Source organism: Lissotriton vulgaris, chromosome 6, assembly GCF_964263255.1.
Source record: "Lissotriton vulgaris chromosome 6, aLisVul1.2, whole genome shotgun sequence".
Lineage (NCBI taxonomy): Eukaryota > Metazoa > Chordata > Amphibia > Caudata > Salamandridae > Lissotriton > Lissotriton vulgaris.
Genome location: NC_141694.1, coordinates 157,765,804 through 157,786,677, shown reverse-complemented (window position 1 = coordinate 157,786,677; position 20,874 = coordinate 157,765,804). Strand labels below are relative to the sequence as shown.

The window sequence follows — 20,874 nt, the reverse complement described above, 5'->3', positions numbered from 1 at the left end:
TGAATGTTCAACAGGTTTGGCATTTGGAAGGCTTTTAAAATCAGGTAACAATGAAAAAAATAAAGGCCTATGGTACTCACACAGAATTGATCGCACACAGCAAAGCTATGAAGAGTGTTGGTTTCACAAGTTAGTTTGTTTCAGCCTCCCTTCTCCCCAAATCACACATTTGGCTGACAGGTTTGAGGAAAGCTCACAAATTGAACTCGATCTCCGACTCCAAATGTGTTGGTCAGCTCTACGAATATCTTGGAGTTCAGCAGTAGAGAAATCAACCTCATATAACTCAAATATTTAGCCATAATTTAGTACATAAAAAATCCGTTTGGAACAACAACTGCAAATTGCATGGGCCTGCCCTGGTGCGCCCCCTACCAATAGCCCCGGAGTCTGTTATTATTGCCTGACCTTAAAATGGCGGCGCTCGCACGCACGCGCTCCAGTTACGGATGTGTTATTGTCGTTGGCCTGGAGCCGCCGTTGTCAAGGCGACGATTAGGACGCGCTGTGGGCCAGTTGGCGACGCGGAGGACCGCAGCAACGCGCGTGGATCTCAGCCATGGCCTCCCATCCCATGCAAGGTCTACCCTTCCTGCCCGGCAACACTTTCAGGGACCCCACGGTAAGACCGGGGCACAGAGCCGAAGAGTGCAGGTTGCGCTGTTACCAGACTTCTTCCATCTCCTTTTAGGCAAAGAAGCGGATTATGTGAGATGAGAATTTAAGGGGAAGGGGGTGGGGAGGAGGGGGAGGGGGAGGGGGGGGGGGGGGTTGAAGGGTTAGAGGAGTGTAGTTATGGTGTGGGTCTGAATCATTTATAATACTTTTTAAAGGTCCTTTTTTCATAAACTAAGTACTGGCATATTGGCACTTATAACAGGACAACATGTTGAACGTAAGTTTACTTTCAGCTTAAAATTGCATCCGTTCTCCGAAAAGGATACAATACTCTGTGCTTATGGGTTACTCTCTCTTCTAGCGATTCAGCCAGAACCTGCCTAATTACATTCTGTTTATTGAAACATTACTTAGAGGGAGAGAGAGCGTTTGCCGAAATGCTGTGTCGTCGTCTCTAGGGGAATATGACATTCTACTCTTTAGCCTCCGATGCTTCATTTTTAATAATCCTGGTATTTCATACATGTATGTGTAAACTAAACAGTTTATCAGGCTTCAATATTTTAGGGCAACATTCTGTTCAGTCCAAGGATAGTATGTTTTTTCTCCAACCTTTCAGAAAAGAGAAGTCCCTCTCCTTTTAGCAATTGTCTCAAGTTCATTTGACATCATACAGAGATATTCTATTGGAATAACTATTTCAGTGATCTCTGAATGTCAGTAAACAGTGACTTCCCATAACTTCTAAAACTAGAGGCAAAGCTCACGATTTGAAGCTGAGACTTACAGGGACTTTTGACTACGCCAGAGCTTAACACAATGGACTATCCTAAATAGGACAAATACCCAAAAACATTTTACAAACTTTTGGGTGTGACTTAAGAGAGTGGAATATAGTAGGCATGTATGGCCACAAAACATCTTCACTCTGGAACACTGTCATTACAAGTATGTAGCATTTTCTGTTTCAAGCACAGTAAATTTTCCGTTATATTCAATTTAATAATTGCAGTACTATAAATTAAGTATAAAAGGAAAGTACATTATGCTGAATTCTGTGTTTTAATATCTTATCGCCCTAGAAAACTGCCTATCATCGTTCCCAGACATTGGAATATCGAAATGGCTTTTCACGCTCATTACTTCCGACAGTGGGAATCGGGCGGGAGCCAATCACTGCTAACCAGCTTTCCCAGGCTGAACTGGACGAGCTAGCTAACAAGAGGCCTACACTGACGTATGGCCAAGCCAGACCAGCCCCACCATCAGATTTTGTTCCAGCCCACGTGGCATTTGACAAAAAGGTACAGAACCTTACATTATGTAAACGTCTATATGAACAGCAGTCAGACTGGCTATAGCTGAAATTCTGCAGTGTATGTAAAGTGTGTACATTTGTGATTGTTCTCTGGTTGGTTTCCTCTGTCAGGATGTGAACATTGAGCTCTTTTGGTGTGGTTGAAATGGAAAAGAGGTGGAGAGATATACATAAGTTGTCTCTGGTGGCTTAAAGAAGTGTCTTTGGAAGCTGCAACACAGAATCTTCAGACTAGAGATAAAATCATTGTTGTTTATAATTTAGCATCTATAAAAGTGCCTTCCAATTATTTTTCTCTGTGTTAACAAATGCCATGGCATCAGTTTGTTGTGTTTTGCAGTGTTAAGCTCAGACCTGTCCACAAAGTTGTAGGATAAAGCTAGAATGCTCACACAGTTCACAGAATGTGCCATCAGCATTCTGCTGGACAGAAAAAGGATTACAATCCTTCACTTTCCTAGGCAGCCTGCTACATTTGCAGTTACATATCTTTTTTAAATGTTGTATATAACTAATTGACCTATTAAATGCAAGCTCTAATGTATTATGCATATCATGCTGTATGTTGTCTATAAACATTTAACATATTTTTCAGTCATTAAAATTGTTTATTACTCCTGCATGAAGGGAAGGAAAGCTGTTCTTGGACCACACATGGGGCATTGCACACTACCATTACCCACACTCAAGCATTCTGTTTGCATAGATTTCATCCCCTTTGATCCTCCACATTGGTGCAGGGGACTAGGGAACAATGCCATGTGTAGGAGAGTAGGGTCTGCAATCCTATGATCACCCGGACTTTTTGCTTTTGTTTCACTGGTTTACGACTTTCTCGGGCTGTGGGCCTGCTAATCAGACCCACAGCCTAGCTGTTCTCTCTCTAAATTGATGCGTGTACCTTAGGTGCATTACCCAATTGGAACTGGACCACCCTGTCAGACCCTGTAACTCAGGGCATTGGTGTACCCAGGGCCTACCAGGGGCTGAAGCATGTATTATGCCACCCCTGGATGGCCATCTAAATCTGACACAACTGGCTGCACGACAGCTGGGGCAACGTAGCGTACCCGCTCGTTGCTTTAGGTATAGTAGCCCTATATCTAACCGTACAATGGACACCCGAGTTCCTATCAGTCACTCCTATGGCAGGCCTTGACAATCCTGAAGGCAGAGTGCTGGGAATCGTGTGAATTGGGTTCTGGCCCGAGCCAAGCCCGGTTGCAGCTTGCGGAACCAAGACCCAATGGCTGTTCCATGATAACGCGTACCATATCGGTAACTACTGTATCGCGTTATCAAGACATGTCGAGTAAGGTGTCATACGAATCGGGATACTGCCCCCTCACCAATTCTGGCGACGAGGTTAGCATTCCGCCCTTCTAGAGGGACACGACATGTACGTAACTGTGAACACCGGTTAAAGTTAACTAAAGCCTCAGCTCCACAAAATGGATGCTGCCACCACAGACACGAGTCTGACCTCCTGCTGCTGGGAGTCCTTCCAGCGAGGAGAGCTTGGACAAAGGGTTTCCTGTCAAGGGCGGTGTTCGCACCGTCCCAGACAGAGTTTGTGTATTCTGGGTAGGTAGGGCTTTGCGAGAAGGTGACTGCGGAGTGGCACCCCGGTGCTCACTACGCATCTGCCGGTCAGAACCAGTTCCAGGGGCGCCAGCCCCTGGCCTGGGGAAGTCCGGCAGGGGAGAGGGGTGTAACTACCCCCCTTCCTGGTCCCACCCTTAGGGCAGGACCTAGTCATGTACCCACCCCTTTCTTTAGGATAAAGGCCGGAGCGGGGACCCTTCCAAATTAGATCATCTTTGAATCAAGAACTACTTTCTACGAAAGGACATTCAAGACTCTTCTCAAGATTTCTCCCTTGTGACTAAGGAGTAGTCACCCTGCATCCGCAGGCACCATCTAAGAACTCTGCGGTTTGCTGCTAGTCCTTCCTCAGGAATCCGACGGCCCAGCTCGACGAGAACCGGCTTCCCTGGCACCTCTGACCTCTACCCACGTCATCAGCTCAGCTGTGATCTGCGGGTGCGACGAGACCTCGAGGGACCGGCCATCATCAAAACCTGCACGCTTTTTTAATCAGCACGACCATCGAAGTAATTCTCTGGTGAGTGCTCTGGGGTCCGAGAAGCCCCGACCCTGAGCAGCTCCAGCACCGAAGTGCAGTCTCCCAGCATCTCCACGATCTGCGTGGGGCCCTTCTGCTCGCTGCTCAGCACGTTGTCTGGACACTAGCCGCTGGCTTGTGCCCTTCTTTGACTACATCCGACAACCAACGCTGCTGGTCTGGTTGCTCCAGACTGGCCCTTGCTTCCATCTTTGAGAGAAGCATCCCGGACCCTCCTGGTCCACTCAAGACGCCATTTTAGGCCCACCACGGGGCCCTGAAATCTGCCAAGGCTTGTTGCCCCAATCCTGGGCCCAGCGACGCCGACAGCATCAACCTTCGTGGGACAGCTCGCACCTCCATCCTGGTCGCCGACAACGCCTCCTGGTCCGTGAGACTGCAGAGCCTAGCGTCGCCCACTCACCTAGTCGAGGTGACGGCCAACCGGTGCCTTCCCGGTACCCTCGGACTACTGGCTAGTAGTACGAACTTGGTCCCCTCTGCTTTCAGGTATCAACGATCTCTGATCCAGGCTTGGATCTCTACGAACTATTCAGCAATGGTCGCCGGCCAGCAACTCCTTTTCTTCCGGCTCCTGGCTCGTCAGCGAAGACCCCGACGCCTGTAAGACTTGTGCAGCCGCAGCCCTCGTGGCTAGGTAACTTCGGCATTTCGGTGCCTGCATAGCCTCCTTACTCTAGGGTCCCAAGTCCCTCGCTTCCGACTTGCCTTATCGGGTCCGCCCGAGACCACTAAGCTTTCCGTGTCCTCGGACACTCGTTTTAATTGTGCACTTGAAGTATTTTCCTAAGAGTTTTGGTTTGTGCTTAGTACCCTGTCCTCATAAAGAGTCCAGGGCTGTTGTGATTCTTAATAAATATTCTGTTTATTTTCATAACACTTGTGTGGTGTCCTTTCACTTGGGGTTCAAGGGGTATGTGATGGTATAACAGCTGGCTTAACACGCCCTCTAGAGTTTAGCCCGAAGACTGCTCGTATCCACGCTACTAGGATAGCTGGTCTAAGGTTGACTTACAACCAATCACCATAAGGGTCGTTTGGAACGATACATAACGGTCGCTAGAATAGCGAACGCTGCATATCGGGCCAACTTCTCACATTGGTGAGCAGCGGTTGGGATTTGAGCTTGCTGTTGTTTTACCACGCGTATCCTAAGAACATCTTGTGAAAGATCGCATAAGTACTCCAGGTACATATAACCTAGCTTAGAATACTCTGAGTTCTACTGAACCAGCTGTTGTAGCTCTTCAAGGCTTAGCACACCTTGGCTGCAACTCTTAGCAAGGGCTCAGTAGGTAAACCCATAGTGTAGGTTTATTTATTTATTTATTTATTTTTAGAGTTTTCTATAGCGCGAACTTGAACCGATAAGGTTATCAGAGCGCTTTACATAGCACCAGTTCCGTTACATGTTGTCACAGCAGTTTACATAGAATCAGTTACGTTGCACATTTCAGGATCTTGAACCGATTAGGTTATCAGAGCGCTTTACATAAGACAGCATTCGATGTCCAGTGCCCTCCTCCGCCGTGTAGCGGGGGACCTCATCCAGCCCTCCAAAAGTCGTCGAGCTGTCGGGACTAGGCTCCTGGAATTTCAGCTGACTTAGGATTACACGCGTTACAAAAAGGTGCAAATAGAAAAGAAAAAAATTGCAAATGTACAAGAGATAGAATCACAAGAGGAGGAGATACAAATGGATATACTCTAGGCCTATACTGGTCAGAGGCAATAAGAGAGACAGTAGGAAAGTCAAAAGGACAGTGAGAGATCACTAAAATGGCGGAAGAAAAAGTTAGTAGAAGAGGCACGTCATATAGAGATAATGGCGGGGAGCGCGAAGGTCCGAGTCCGAAGGTTCAGAAAGAGGGCTGGCATAGCCAGCAGGTCCAGGGGGGGACAGGCAGTCCGCAGCAAAGTCGCAGCCTCATCGTTCAAGAGGAGCTGGGCAGGGGAGTTCAATCCGGAGACCAGAGGAGGGTCAGGGGAGAAAGACCCCCGGCGCCCAGGCAGAGATGGAAGGCAGCAAAGTTTGAAGCAAAGGTTTCCCCTGGCATGCGTTCGTGTCCCTGGAGCCTGTGTCCGCCGGTCATCGGGAGCGTGTCCCCAAGGGCGCCATCTTGGAGTCAGGCACCGTTTGCGCGAAGCAGCGTGGTCAGTGAGGGGGGGTGGGGATGGGCACATTTCTGACCTCGGGCCCAGGCCCGTCTGTTGCGGAGAATGGATGCATGGCCCCCCGGAGCAGGTAGGTGAGGATAGACTCGAGGCAGCGCCGTCGTTAGCAGAGGGCGCCGCCGTCAATCACCGGCCCCTTTCGGGTGTAACCGCAGAGTCTCGTCGGGTGGCAGGGGGGGGGGGGGGGTTGGCGCGGTAGGAGCCCTACATACCGCTCGGGTGACCAGCTCCCGTCAGACTCTCCCCCGGCAGGACGCAACAGGCTCCGCTCCTCGTCGTTGTTGTTAAGCCCGGGCTGGAACGGGCGGCCGCCATGTTGGGTCCAGGCAGGGATCGGGAGCAATCCACCAACGCCGCTCCACGGGCACCAGCAGCGATCGGGACAGCCCTGCAGGTGCCCCACACCTCCCGCTTCAGTCAGGAAGCGTGCGCGTCGCGGAGGGCTGCCTAAGGCCGCTTGGTTCCAGGCCGGAGCAGCGCGCGGGCCGGGAGCCGAGACGGTCCACGTCCGTCCGCCTCGGCTCCTCCTGTATCACCTGTATGGTGCATCACTTACACCACACTAGAAACAGCATGTCGGACAAAGGCGGAAACTCTGAGTCTCCCCTCGTGTCAGTCGACCTTCCACAGGTCACCTCCAGATATGCTGCACTTAGCTTTCATGAGATGCGACAGATCTGTACGTCTCGAAAGATAAAGCAGGGTGCAAACCCTACCATTCCGTTTCTGATTGGTCTCTTGGAGACTTATGATGCCAGGAAGGCGGGTAACACCGACCCTTCTCATCCCGAAATGGAAATGCCTCCCCTCGAGGGAACCCGAGGTGACCCTGACCTTATCCATCTCTCAGCCGAGGGCGAAGAGGAGGACGAGGAACCAGAGACATCTGGGGACGAGGCAGACAAAGGTCCAGTCATAGTTAGTCAGCTAACTCAGGACAACTTAAGCCGGCACGAGATTGGTACTAGGAGACCCCTGGGGCCTCTCTCGGGCCAGCTTAACATTGGGAACGGACGAGTTAGGTCTCTGTCGAGAGGCTCTAACAGATCTGTTCCAACCAATGGCTCTCGAGGCTCTGCTCGAAGAGGGATGACATCGCCTCAGAGAAGAGTGTACGAAGCAAAGGAGCGGGAAGTCAATCTGCGGATCGAAAGGGAAGAACTTGCCCTAGCCAAAGAGAGACTCGCCTTTGCTCGAGAGCAAGAGTTGAGTGGGACGATTCCCACTGGTGGCAGCATTCCCCCACGGGAACCCAGGAGTTTAGACACTAAGCACCTGAATAAGATAGTGCCCCCCTTTAAGCAAGGGGACGACATCCACAAATGGATTACTGCTTTGGAGCGGGCCTGCACTGTACAGTGCGTCCCCCAGAGTCAGTGGGCAGCTATCTTGTGGCTCTCCTTTGAAGGTAAAGGTAGAGATAAGCTCCTCACCACAAGGGTCGAGGACGCTAACAATTACCAGGTCCTGAAGAACACACTGATTGACGGGTTTGGCCTAACCACTGAGCAGTACAGGTTGCTGTTCAGGGATACCCAGAAAACTCAGTCTCAGGACTGGTCTGATTTCGTTGATTGTGCCACTAAGGCTTTTGAGGGCTGGTTGCTGGGCAGTAAGGTTACTGATTACCAAGGATTATATAATTTGATCATGCGAGAACAGATTTTAAACAATTGTCAGAACCAGTTGTTGTATCAGCACCTTGTCGACTCGGATCTGACCTCTCCCCAAGAATTGGGAAAGAAGGCAGACAGATGGGTCAGAACAAGGGTTAAGCAAAACCAGGGCCAGAACCAGGGTGGCCAGAAGAAAGCAGACCAGAAGGGTAAAGATTCGAAAGGGGAACAAACTGACCAGAAGTCTTCGACAGGTCCCCAACAACCCAAAGAGGGGGGGGGTCAGGCTTCCCAGAAAAAGAAGAATCAAGAAGGTCAATCGAAAAGGTGGTGCCAATACTGTAAAAGTAAAACTCACTGGTTTAGTGAGTGCACCAAGAAAGGAGGGCAGACTCCTGCTACTGCAGCCCCTACGGCACCTGTACCCCCTAGTACAGCCAGCAGTAGTAGTGCGCCTCCCAAGGGACTAGTTGGGTTAACCTTGGGTTCTGAGGGGTGCAACGGCTTAGCTGGTACACTCACTCAGGCTGTCCTTGTCTGTACAGGGGATGTGGATATATCCCCTGATGTCAGTCCCAATACTTTGGGCAAATACCGACAGACGCCTTTAATAAATGGAAGAAGGGCTCAGGCCTATAGGGACACTTGTGCCAGCGTCACCATGGTGACGCCTAACTTTGTGGACCCTGGACAGATCATGCCAGGTACAGAATTCCTGGTGACCAATGCCAGCAACGTCACTACCAGTCATAGTATGGCGATTGTTGCTTTCTCCTGGGGAGGGGTAAATGGCCAGAAAAAGGTTGTTGTTAGTTCAGACCTCCCAGTGGATTGTTTGTTGGGCAATGATTTGGAGTCATCACGATGGTCAGAAGTGGAGCAACGGACTCACATGGAGATGTTAGGCTTGCCAGCACACGTGTTTGCTGTGACCAGGTCACAGGTCAGACGATGCCCCACTGAACAGGTGCTGGATCCTGGAACAACGGACCAGACACCTCCCAAGAAGAGGAGCAGTCGGGTTAAGGCTTCGCCTTCCCCCTTACCCCAGGTCGAGGATCAGGACTCAGAGGAGGCTGACCTCCAAGAATTGCGGGAAACTGAACCTAAAGAACTCGAACTTGATCAAGTTGAGTTTCTGGGCTCAGGGGGACCCACACGAGAGGACCTGGGGAAGGACCAGTTAGGCTGCCCTTCTCTTGAACCCCTCAGACAGCAGGCTGCTGCTGAGGCTGCTGGGAACGCCACAGGTACCCACAAGGTATACTGGGAAGATGGACTCCTGTACACTGAGGCAAGAGACCCCAAGCCTGGCATGACCAGGAGGCTGGTCGTCCCCTTGTCTCAGCGTGGTTTCATCCTTACCTTGGCCCACGAGATTCCCTTAGCAGGACACGTTTGCCAGACGAAGACGTGGGACAGGCTTGTCTCACACTTTCACTGGCCTCACATGAACGAAGATACCAAGGAGTTTTGCCGCTCCTGTGTCACTTGCCAAGCCAGTGGTAAGTCAGGTGGCACGACAAAGGCCCCCCTTATACCAATGCCTGTGGTGGGGGTGCCCTTGAACGGGTGGGGATTGACATCGTCGGTCCCATGGAACCACCAACAGCATCAGGGCACAAGTTTATACTGGTGGTAGTGGATCATGCCACCAGGTATCCTGAAGCTATTCCCCTTAGGACCACTACAGCGCCTGTTGTGGCAAGAGCCCTAGTTGGAGTATTCTCCAGAGTGGGCTTCCCTAAGGAGGTCGTCTCCGACAGAGGTGCAAACTTTATGTCGAGCTACTTAACTGCTATGTGGAAGGAATGTGGTGTCAACTACAAAGTCACTACACCCTATCATCCACAATGCAATGGGCTTGTTGAGAGATTCAACAGGACCCTGAAAGGGATGATTCACGGACTACCTGAAAAGCTTCGGCGTAGATGGGACGTCCTGATCCCCTGCCTTTTATTCGCTTACAGAGAAGTCCCACAGAAGGGGGTTGGCTACAGCCCTTTTGAACTTCTGTACGGGCATCCTGTGAGAGGACCCCTGTGTTTGGTGAAGGAAGGATGGGAGAGACCTCTCAAAAAGCCTGCCACCAGCATAGTGGACTATGTGCTGGGCCTCCGCTCGCGGATGGCTGAGTACATGGAGAAGGCATCCGAAAACCTTAAGGCCAGCCAAGAACTCCAAAAAGCTTGGCATGACCAAAAGGCTGTCTTGACTGTTTATCAGCCCGGACAGAAGGTGTGGGTGTTGGAGCCAGTGGCCCCAGCAGCACTCAAGGACAAATGGTCCGGGCCCTACACCATCCTGGAGAAAAAGGGAGAGGTCACCTACCTGGTAGACCTGGGAACTCCCCGGAGCCCCCACAGGGTGCTCCATGTCAACAGGCTCAAGGCATATGTCGACAGGAAGGACATGAGTTTGCTCATGGCCATGGATGAGGGACAGGAGGAGGAGAGTGACCCTCTCCCCGACCTGCTCACTCAGAATCCTGACGATGGATCGGTAGATGGTGTTGTCTTTTGTGGCAGCCTCTCCGAACATCAACAGGAGGATTGTAAACAGGTTCTTCAATCCTTCCGGCATATGTTCTCTCTAACACCCAGTCAGACCAATTGGTGCACCCATGAGGTCGACACTGGTGACAGCTTTCCCGTGAAGAGTAAAATCTACCGGCAGCCAGATCACGTTAGAGACTGCATCAAAAATTGAAGTGCAGAAAATGTTGGAGCTGGGAGTCATTGAACCCTCGGACAGCCCCTGGGCTAGTCCCGTAGTTCTAGTGCCGAAACCTCACACCCTGGGCGGTAAGAAAGAGATGAGGTTCTGCGTAGACTACAGGGGTCTCAATGCAGTCACTAAGACTGACGCCCACCCAATACCAAGGGCAGACGAGCTTATCGATAGATTGGCTTCGGCCAACTACTTAAGTACGTTTGACCTGACAGCTGGGTATTAGCAAATCAGGTTAGCTGAGGACGCCAAGCCTAAGACCGCATTTTCTACCCCTGGTGGGCATTATCAGTTCGTGGTGATGCCCTTTGGTTTGAAAAATGCACCTGCCACCTTCCAACGGTTGGTGAATCACGTTCTCACTGGGCTGGATGACTTCTGTGCGGCGTATCTTGACGATATTGCTGTCTTTAGCTCCACCTGGGAGGATCACCTGGTCCACCTGCGGAAAGTGTTAGAGGCTCTGCAAGCAGCAGGTCTCACTATCAAGGCTACCAAGTGCCAGATAGGGCAGACACGGGTTGTATACTTGGGCCACCTCGTCGGTGGAGGCCAAGTTCAGCCACTGGAGAGCAAGATACAGTCAATCAGGGACTGGGCTCCTCCAACCACCCAGACTCAGGTTCGAGCTTTCTTGGGCCTGACTGGTTACTACCGGAAGTTCGTCAGAAATTACGGATCGATTGTGACTCCGCTCAATGAACTGACGAGTAAGAAAATGGCAAAAAAGGTTCAGTGGACAGCGAGCTGTCAAAAAGCATTTGATGACCTAAAACAGGCCATGTGCACGGCACCTATCCTCAAGAGTCCAGACTACTCCAAACCATTCATTGTCCAAATAGATGCTTCTGAGTTGGGTGTGGGAGCTGATGGTAATGACCAGCCCAGAGAGAAAAATTGGTCAGCTATAGAGAGGGAGGCCTTCGCTGTGGTGTGGGCCCTGAAGAAACTGAGGCCATACTTGTTTGGCACTCATTTCAAAATTCAGACCGACCATAAGCCCCTCTTATGGCTAAATCAGATGAAGGGTGAAAACCCCAAACTGCTTAGGTGGTCCATTTCCCTACAGGGTATGGACTTCACAGTGGAGCATAGACCTGGCACTGATCATGGCAATGCAGATGGGCTCTCCAGGTATTTCCACTTAGAACAAGAAGACTCACCTCGTCAAGGTTAGCTTATTGTCCCAACGTTTGGGGGGGGGGGGGTCATGTAGGAGAGTAGGGTCTGCAATCCTATGATCACCCGGACTTTTTGCTTTTGTTTCACTGGTTTCCGACTTTCTCGGGCTGTGGGCCTGCTAATCAGACCCACAGCCTAGCTGTTCTCTCTCTAAATTGATGTGTGTACCTTAGGTGCATTACCCAATTGGAACTGGACCACCCTGTCAGACCCTGTAACTCAGGGCATCGGTGTACCCAGGGCCTACCAGGGGCTGAAGCATGTATTATGCCACCCCTGGATGGCCATCTAAATCTGACACAACTGGCTGCACGACAGCTGGGGCAACGTAGCGTACCCGCTCGTTGCTTTAGGTATAGTAGCCCTATATCTAACCGTACAATGGACACCCGAGTTCCTATCAGTCACTCCTATGGCAGGCCTTGACAATCCTGAAGGCAGAGTGCTGGGAATCGTGTGAATTGGGTTCTGGCCCGAGCCAAGCCCGGTTGCAGCTTGCGGAACCAAGACCCAATGGCTGTTCCATGATAACGCGTACCATATCGGTAACTCCGGTATCGCGTTATCAAGACATGTCGAGTAAGGTGTCATACGAATCGGGATACTGCCCCCTCACCAATTCTGGCGACGAGGTTAGCATTCCGCCCTTCTAGAGGGACACGACATGTACGTAACTGTGAACCCCGGTTAAAGTTAACTAAAGCCTCAGCTCCACAAAATGGATGCTGCCACCACAGACACGAGTCTGACCTCCTGCTGCTGGGAGTCCTTCCAGCGAGGAGAGCTTGGACAAAGGGTTTCCTGTCAAGGGCGGTGTTCGCACCGTCCCAGACAGAGTTTGTGTATTCTGGGTAGGTAGGGCTTTGCGAGAAGGTGACTGCGGAGTGGCACCCCGGTGCTCACTACGCATCTGCCGGTCAGAACCAGTTCCAGGGGCGCCAGCCCCTGGCCTGGGGAAGTCCGGCAGGGGAGAGGGGTGTAACTACCCCCCTTCCTGGTCCCACCCTTAGGGCAGGACCTAGTCATGTACCCACCCCTTTCTTTAGGATAAAGGCCGGAGCGGGGACCCTTCCAAATTAGATCATCTTTGAATCAAGAACTACTTTCTACGAAAGGACATTCGAGACTCTTCTCAAGATTTCTCCCTTGTGACTAAGGAGTAGTCACCCTGCATCCGCAGGCACCATCTAAGAACTCTGCGGTTTGCTGCAAGTCCTTCCTCAGGAATCCGACGGCCCAGCTCGACGAGAACCGGCTTCCCTGGCACCTCTGACCTCTACCCACGTCATCAGCTCAGCTGTGATCTGCGGGTGCGACGAGACCTCGAGGGACCGGCCATCATCAAAACCTGCACGCTTTCTTAATCAGCACGACCATCGAAGTAATTCTCTGGTGAGTGCTCTGGGGTCCGAGAAGCCCCGACCCTGAGCAGCTCCAGCACCGAAGTGCAGTCTCCCAGCATCTCCACGATCTGCGTGGGGCCCTTCTGCTCGCTGCTCAGCACGTTGTCTGGACACTAGCCGCTGGCTTGTGCCCTTCTTTGACGACATCCGACAACCAACGCTGCTGGTCTGGTTGCTCCAGACTGGCCCTTGCTTCCATCTTTGAGAGAAGCATCCCGGACCCTCCTGGTCCACTCAAGACGCCATTTTAGGCCCACCACGTGGCCCTGAAATCTGCCAAGGCTTGTTGCCCCAATCCTGGGCCCAGCGACGCCGACAGCATCAACCTTCGTGGGACAGCTCGCACCTCCATCCTGGTCGCCGACAACGCCTCCTGGTCCGTGAGACTGCAGAGCCTAGCGTCGCCCACTCACCTAGTCGAGGTGACGGCCAACCGGTGCCTTCTCGGTACCCTCTGACTACTGGCTAGTAGTACGAACTTGGTCCCCTCTGCTTTCAGGTATCAACGATCTCTGATCCAGGCTTGGATCTCTACGAACTATTCAGCACTGGTCGCCGGCCAGCAACTCCTTTTCTTCCGGCTCCTGGCTCGTCAGCGAAGACCCCGACGCCTGTAAGACTTGTGCAGCCGCAGCCCTCGTGGCTAGGTACCTTCGGCATTTCGGTGCCTGCATAGCCTCCTTACTCTAGGGTCCCGAGTCCCTCGCTTCCGACTTGCCTTATCGGGTCCGCCCGAGACCACTAAGCTTTCCGTGTCCTCGGACACTTGTTTTAATTGTGCACTTGAAGTATTTTCCTAAGAGTTTTGGTTTGTGCTTAGTACCCTGTCCTCATAAAGAGTCCAGGGCTGTTGTGATTCTTAATAAATATTCTGTTTATTTTCATAACACTTGTGTGGTGTCCTTTCACTTGGGGTTCAAGGGGTATGTGATGGTATAACAGCTGGCTTAACACGCCCTCTAGAGTTTAGCCCGAAGACTGCTCGTATCCAAGCTACTAGGATAGCTGGTCTAAGGTTAACTTACAACCAATCACCATAAGGGTCGTTTGGAACGATACATAACGGTCGCTAGAATAGCGAACGCTGCATATCGGGCCAACTTCTCACACCATGTACCTCCTTCCACGCACGAGGACCAGGCTAAGTGCATTGGACATGTTGTGCATTATGTATAGTTCATGAAGTAGTTAAGCAAAGTTGTGCAACGCAACAAGCCGAACGGGAACATGAGAGACTGGACATTTTTTCATAATCTTCTTTCCAAACTTGTACCAAAATTCACCACTGTGGCGATCAATTTGCAAACGTACTCCTCAGTGACTACTTTCATTTTGTTGCAGGGCCTTCTATATGGTATACCATTTATTAAATTGGTCCTGAACTGGTTTGGTTATATCTGGCCCAAACTGTGGAGCGCTCACTGCTTGTTGGTGACATAGGGCTTACTTGACAAGCTACAGACTATTTGAAAATAAAATACAAACCCATTGTATGCAGGAAAAGAGGAGGATTAAGCCTAACTAGTCATTGAATATGTTATTCATATTGCCTTGTAACATGAAATTTTTTTTAATGTTACCTATTTTAATAATACTTAACTTATCAACCAGTCAACTGAGTTGGGCCGGCATATTCAAATCACAAACCTACAAGCATACACAGATTTAAGCAGAAAGTGTTTACCTCATGCAGCGATATTTCTTGCTCAAATGGAAAACAGACTATGCTAAACAGGATGCCTCTTATTAAGTTTTATGCTGGTACAAATGTATGCACCCTATAATTCTAAATCGCTATGCTGATATTATATTGATGCTCCATATGCACCAGCTATTTCTGATGAAGCCTAATATGCCGAGCATACACCTGAGATTGTGTTTGTTGTCTATTGCCGAAGGAACATGGCATTGGCCATTTTTTCATTTTGGAGCTTGGTTAGGCTGATTAGTGCAAAGGTGGTTCCTTCTGTGACAGCACAGCCAAACAAAAAGATAATTTTTTATATCTCATTAGATTACACATATATCACTCACCGGATGCAGATCAGTAATATGAGCACTTTTCAATGAATAAGACTTTCTTTGCATTGGGCATCATGAGCTTTTTTGGGATGAGGAGTAAAACTAGAACTTTACGGATCTTGTAACATGACCTTTGGTTCCTATATCTTGCAGGCATCTCCAAGATCTTCTAAAGTGAAGCTTGCACAAATGGACTAAAACAGGGACTTAATCGTGGTGACTCGGCACTGAATGTGTAGCTGACCTGCTCCTTTTCTGGAATAAAATAATACTATTTACATTGATAGATTACCCCAGATGAAGAGTTTATAGAGCCCTTGCGATCTCAGGCTCCCAATGCCACTAGTTGAGAACCAGAGTTTTTCCATTTCTAGAGCCTGCCAGTCATTGTCACAAAAAGGTGGGTTCACTTTTCAGCAGTCGCCACCAGATTATGAATTTGCCCGATTTATAATGGGCTTGGTAGGAATTGGCTACTTTTAGTCTACATCATGGTTAACAACAATTTGCTACCTCAGTTGTTAACATATCTGTTCCTTGCGGTATTGAAAAGAAACATCTTGAGCGGCTCCCACTGGGTAGCATATTTGCATGGTTTTCAACGGGACTGGAAGGAATCAGCTACTTCCCACTCAAGCAACCTGAGGGGGACCGCTCAAGATTGAATTCTGTTTCTGCATCATGCCATAATTGCCTGCTGTCTACTAACACTACAAGCAATAACATATCCACTGAAGTTGAGAGAGTCCAATAATGTAGGATATTACAAGACGCTATAAATGTAAGGAAGGTGTCAGTTTGGGGAAACATCACTTACAACGCAACTTTTACCACGCAGTGCCTTTACGATGCAACTTTTACAACGCAAACCATTACAACGCATTGCGCTTGGGGGCGCTCTAGGATAGGGAATAGGTTTAATTTACTGTCCAACACCTTCCCTACTATCCATGGGGACTGGAGTTTGGAATAGTAAATTAAACTATTCACTATCCAGCGCTCCAAAGCACTATGCGTTGTAATGGTATGCGTTGTAAAACCCCGTTGTAATAGCATGCGATGTAAAAGCATGCGTTGTAATGTCGTACATCCGTCAGTTTGCTCTACCAGCTATTAGTAGTTTCATCAGACTCTGAATATGTGATGATGTGTGATATCTATACTAGTATCTGTTACTACAATTTTATTTCCTGAAGATGGTGAGTTTTGGCAAATTCTGTAGTCCACCAAAATGTACATCAACATTTTTAACATTTTGTTCACTGCACTGTGACTGAGCATCAGTGTGTAAGTCAGGGGTCTCCAACATTAACAGCTACTAATATTATTAGTGCAGTATCATTTCAATTTCATTATATGTATATTAATTCAACCAAGCAAAATCTTTCTAATTCAATAGGGGGGCTGCACACAGGTGAGCTAGTCAGAGTTAGCTCAAGAGCTACAGTAGCTCACGAGCTACTGGTTGGAGACCCCTGGTGTAAGTTATAGTGGTGTCACTTTCTATGCTAGATTCTGAATGTAGCAGGAAAAGTGATGGTTTGCATTTTTTAAATTTTTACTTATTGTAGTCAGTGTTTGTATATTTTGTTATTGACCTCAATTTTATGGAATGTAATAATAAATGATGAATCTTTATGTATATGGTAAAGGTTTTTGTGATTATGCACTAGAAACGATTTATGTGTAAGATGTCTGATGTTAAAACAAAGTTTAATTTGGCTTTTTAATGTGGCGTTCCCATGTATCTATTTCAAAAAGTGATTCCCCTTTAGTGATTTTAGTGATTTTTTAATAGTTGGAATGATGACAGGAATTTGATCTATGACTCTCAGTATCAAGTGTCTTGTCGATCAGCATTGGAACATGTACCTACAAATAAGGATACCTTGTTGGAGTTGAACTTGTTGGATCCTGATTTTCTCTGGGTCATGGGTTAGTCAGGGGTAACTAATTAATTTCTGCTGTTGGTAATTTCCTTCACCATTGATTTTCCAGGGCCTGAAGGTAGATAACCAAGTTACTCTGTTTGTTAAATTGGCCCTTCTGTTGTTGCGAAACTGAGTAGTCTGTGCAAGTTCAGATTGAGACGAAATGACTGAAAAATCAAATACTGTATGGCAATAGACAAGTCTCAATATATGTCTTGTTCAAAGCTATAGCTTTAGAAAATAATGGGTCCTTTACTTACACATCCTAAAGCCGGTCATCTAACATTAGGTACACCAAAGAAAATAATATGGTTCTAGCTGTTGCAGCGGAGTCATTACTCCAAAAAAGACTAAAGCAGCTGAACTTGAAGACCATTTAGTAAATCATTTAGTGACTCCTTTACACTGGAATTCTGTAGCCTATATAGTTGAGCAATCTCCATGCTCTTAAAATCTTGGTGTAATGCTGTGAGATCTGACTCAAGGTTTCCAGTTCCTGGCACCGGGGCCAAAGACTGAAGTAGCTAGATTCAAGGAGCCACTTAGTAAATCATTTAGTTACTTCTTTACACTAGAATTCTGTCGCCTATATTGTTGAGCAAGCTACATGCTCTCAAAACCTTGGTGTGATGCTTTGAGAACTGCTTCAAGGTGTCCAGTCCCAGGCACCGGGGAAAAAGCCTGAAGTAGCTAGACTCAAGGAGCCACTTAGTAAATCATTTAGTCCCTCCTTTGCGTTGGAGTTCTGTAGCCTGTGTTGTTGAGCAAGCTCCATGCTCTTAAAAAATTGGTGTGATGCTTTGAGATCTGACTCAACGTTTCCAGTACCAGGCACCAGGGCAAATGTGCCAGCCTGTATGTCACAATGTACCGATTTTTCAATAATATGTCTGCCCTTCTCCCTGGTTTCTCAATGACCATGTGTGAAAAGACAGACTTCAATGGATTTAAGCCAAGATGGCACAGAATTTGAAAGCTTCTCAAGAATTATGTAATTTAAACACCCACTAAGCAAAATAAACATGGGATCCGTATGGTTGTCAAGGAACTGATGGTCCAAAGTCTCAATGTGACATTAACAGGCTTTAGTGCTCTCTTGATTGGTGTCTGGGTCACCTGACAGAGTTTAAGGGTGTGACCAGTTAATGAGCCATTTGGTCTCATAAGTCAGTGTTCACAAGACAGAGTTCAGTGCTAGAACTGGGCTACCACTCAGAAGTTCACTTCAAATTTCACCAAAGCTCAATTTTTCAAATCTATCAGGCTGTTGGTGGGAGATTTGATTGATTGGGCACCTAGAAGACCTGGACTCCTCGCTTCAGTAGATGGAATTGTGGAACTGGGATTTCAAGATCAGTTTCCACCACACTGTCAAACTGTGAAATCTCTAGAACAAAAGAACTCAAACTGGACCTGATAATATACTGGTGTATAACCACCACCGACTCAGCTGACTCCTACAATTTCTAGACTGTTCGAATCTAGAGAGCAACAGAAGGTCTGAGGACTCTTGTGGGTGCAGGCAGTGAATAATTTCCATAACACTATACATTAGAACCTATAGATATTATCCCGTCTTTGAAATATTTTGCAGCAATATCTAAAAATTCCTACTATAGTATGGGTTCTTGTTACAATTTACATAACTTCAATATGCACCTTACTTAACTGGCCTTTTTGTTGTCCAGTTACAGTCGGTTTTCAGTAGGTCCATTTGGCGCATGTCAGTGTTTGGACATTGTAACTGGTTAACTGCGGTAAGTTTACATGAGAAAAAAACTGTTCCTTCCACTTCTCTTCTTTTGATCCTTCTATGTGTGCATCTGGGGTCATAACTCTTTGGGTTCCTCTTATGTATGCCTCTATGTACAGAACTGATCCACGAAATAGCAAGCATTGATGGCCAACACACTGCCACAGCAGCTCTGACCCGAGTCTATGCAGCAGAGTTTCCAAATACTGTCAGCTGTAACATGTGGGAAATGCTACACAATGGCTCTCCACCTATAATTAAGGAGTCCATTGCTTTAGGTGAAGTGCTAATTCTAAGCTCTGAAAGACTAGCTGCTCAGAATTTGTGACAATTGTATTTCTGCCATTGCAGGATAACTGATACAACACTGTCAAAGTCAACTAAAAAGGGAGGCTAAGATGTAAAAATGAAAGCAACGATGTTCCTTTATTCAGCTGTTTGTTCTGATTCTGCAGGTCCTAAAATTTGATGCCTACTTCCAGGAGACTGTTACCTTATCTCAAGAAGAAAGTTACAGGGTCCGTCCAGTTGAAATTTACTACTACCTGGAAGATGACAGTATATCTATAATGGAGCCCCATGTCATTAACTCAGGCATCCCTCAGGGCAAGTTCATGAAGCGTCAGAGGCAACCCAAGAATGACTTTGGTGACCACTATCACTGGAAAGATCTGAATATTGGAATTAACGTCACCATGTATGGAAAGACCTTCCGCATTGTCAACTGCGATGGATTCACACAGGCAAGAATGCTCAAGTTTTATAACCCTGATGCATATCAATAATCTTATGTTTTTTTCCTTATTATTTTGTTGACTTGATCTTCAAGCGTACACATGAATAAGCAGTGAATTAAATGTTGTCTTTTTTATTGTTAGCTATCGGGCTGAACAAAAATGAACATACTGTACAATTTTTAAATCTAAAATTGGAAACAAAGAGCTACATTGCATTACATATGTCATATTGGGAAAAACTTGAAAGTATATGTGTGTGTGTATATATATATATATATATATATATTTATTTAAAATGATATTTTATAGTTCGCAACCATAAAATGAGGGTGAAGAAAGAAGGTGCCTTGGAATACATTGAGGTAATATATGTCAACAATCTGAATTTGCAAACCTTCTAGGTGATAAGAGAAACATTCGTCAATTTGAATTTTTGGGGTGTGCATTTTTTGTGCATTTGTGGGTTTGTAAAAGGGTGTGGTGGTACACATGCACATATTTGTTGCATTCAGTGTCCAGGTTTTTTTCTTGCACAACTAGCACTTTTAACCAATGCCTATCTGATCCTACTGCCAAAGTTGGCAGACACAAATATTTTTTAGCATTTATCCTGGCCATGTACACCTTTTGCCGGTTTAAGAACAATTATGCACTTTTAATTTCAAGGTTATCTTTTTTCGTATTATTCTGTTGTCTTTTTTTAAATAAAAACATGTCACTGTATAGGGGAGGAAAAAAGTGTTTTGTAAAGACTGTATAAATCACTGGGGAGGACAATCCAGTTCTTCATGAGAAATAGCTGTAAAAATAAACATAGATTAGAGCTCTACCAGTAAAAATAGTAAAAAATGCACTTCAGTATTTTAATGAAGGTAGGTGGGAAAACCTAAAATCTATATTGTCTGAAAAAGAGGTTGAATAGCTGACAACTAATAGATACCAGACTGGAAAAGCATATATACGATTTACATATTTGTGATTTTTGAAGGGTGCATGGATACGTTACCACTGGTTATATTCTGTAGATTTGTACAAATGTGTTATGTCTTGCTCACACGCTGAACCTATCAGTAAATTAATATAAAACGATTAGGCTTTGTTGAAAGTCTGGGCTGCTCTGTATTTAGGTGCTGATTTCATTTGTTTTTGTAATTGGTGTTGTCTTTAATATCTATCATGTCTCTCTACCCTCTGGTTTAGGCATTCCTCCATTCATTTTCAAGTTTATGCATATGGATATGCA

At 47.3% G+C, this 20,874-nt stretch overlaps 1 protein-coding gene across 1 annotated transcript in view; it reads left to right on the top strand.

Annotated features, from left to right (window-relative positions):
* The first annotated feature begins 488 nt into the window (after positions 1-488).
* The window catches only part of EFHC1 (EF-hand domain containing 1), a 258,645-nt gene continuing 238,259 nt past the window's right edge, over positions 489-20,874 (top strand). The window contains exons 1-3 of the mRNA XM_086926193.1: positions 489-622; positions 1,701-1,922; positions 19,350-19,637. Of these exons, the coding sequence (XP_086782319.1) occupies positions 560-622; positions 1,701-1,922; positions 19,350-19,637 (573 nt within the window). The 5' untranslated portion in view covers positions 489-559. The remainder of the gene's footprint in view (positions 623-1,700; positions 1,923-19,349; positions 19,638-20,874) is intronic.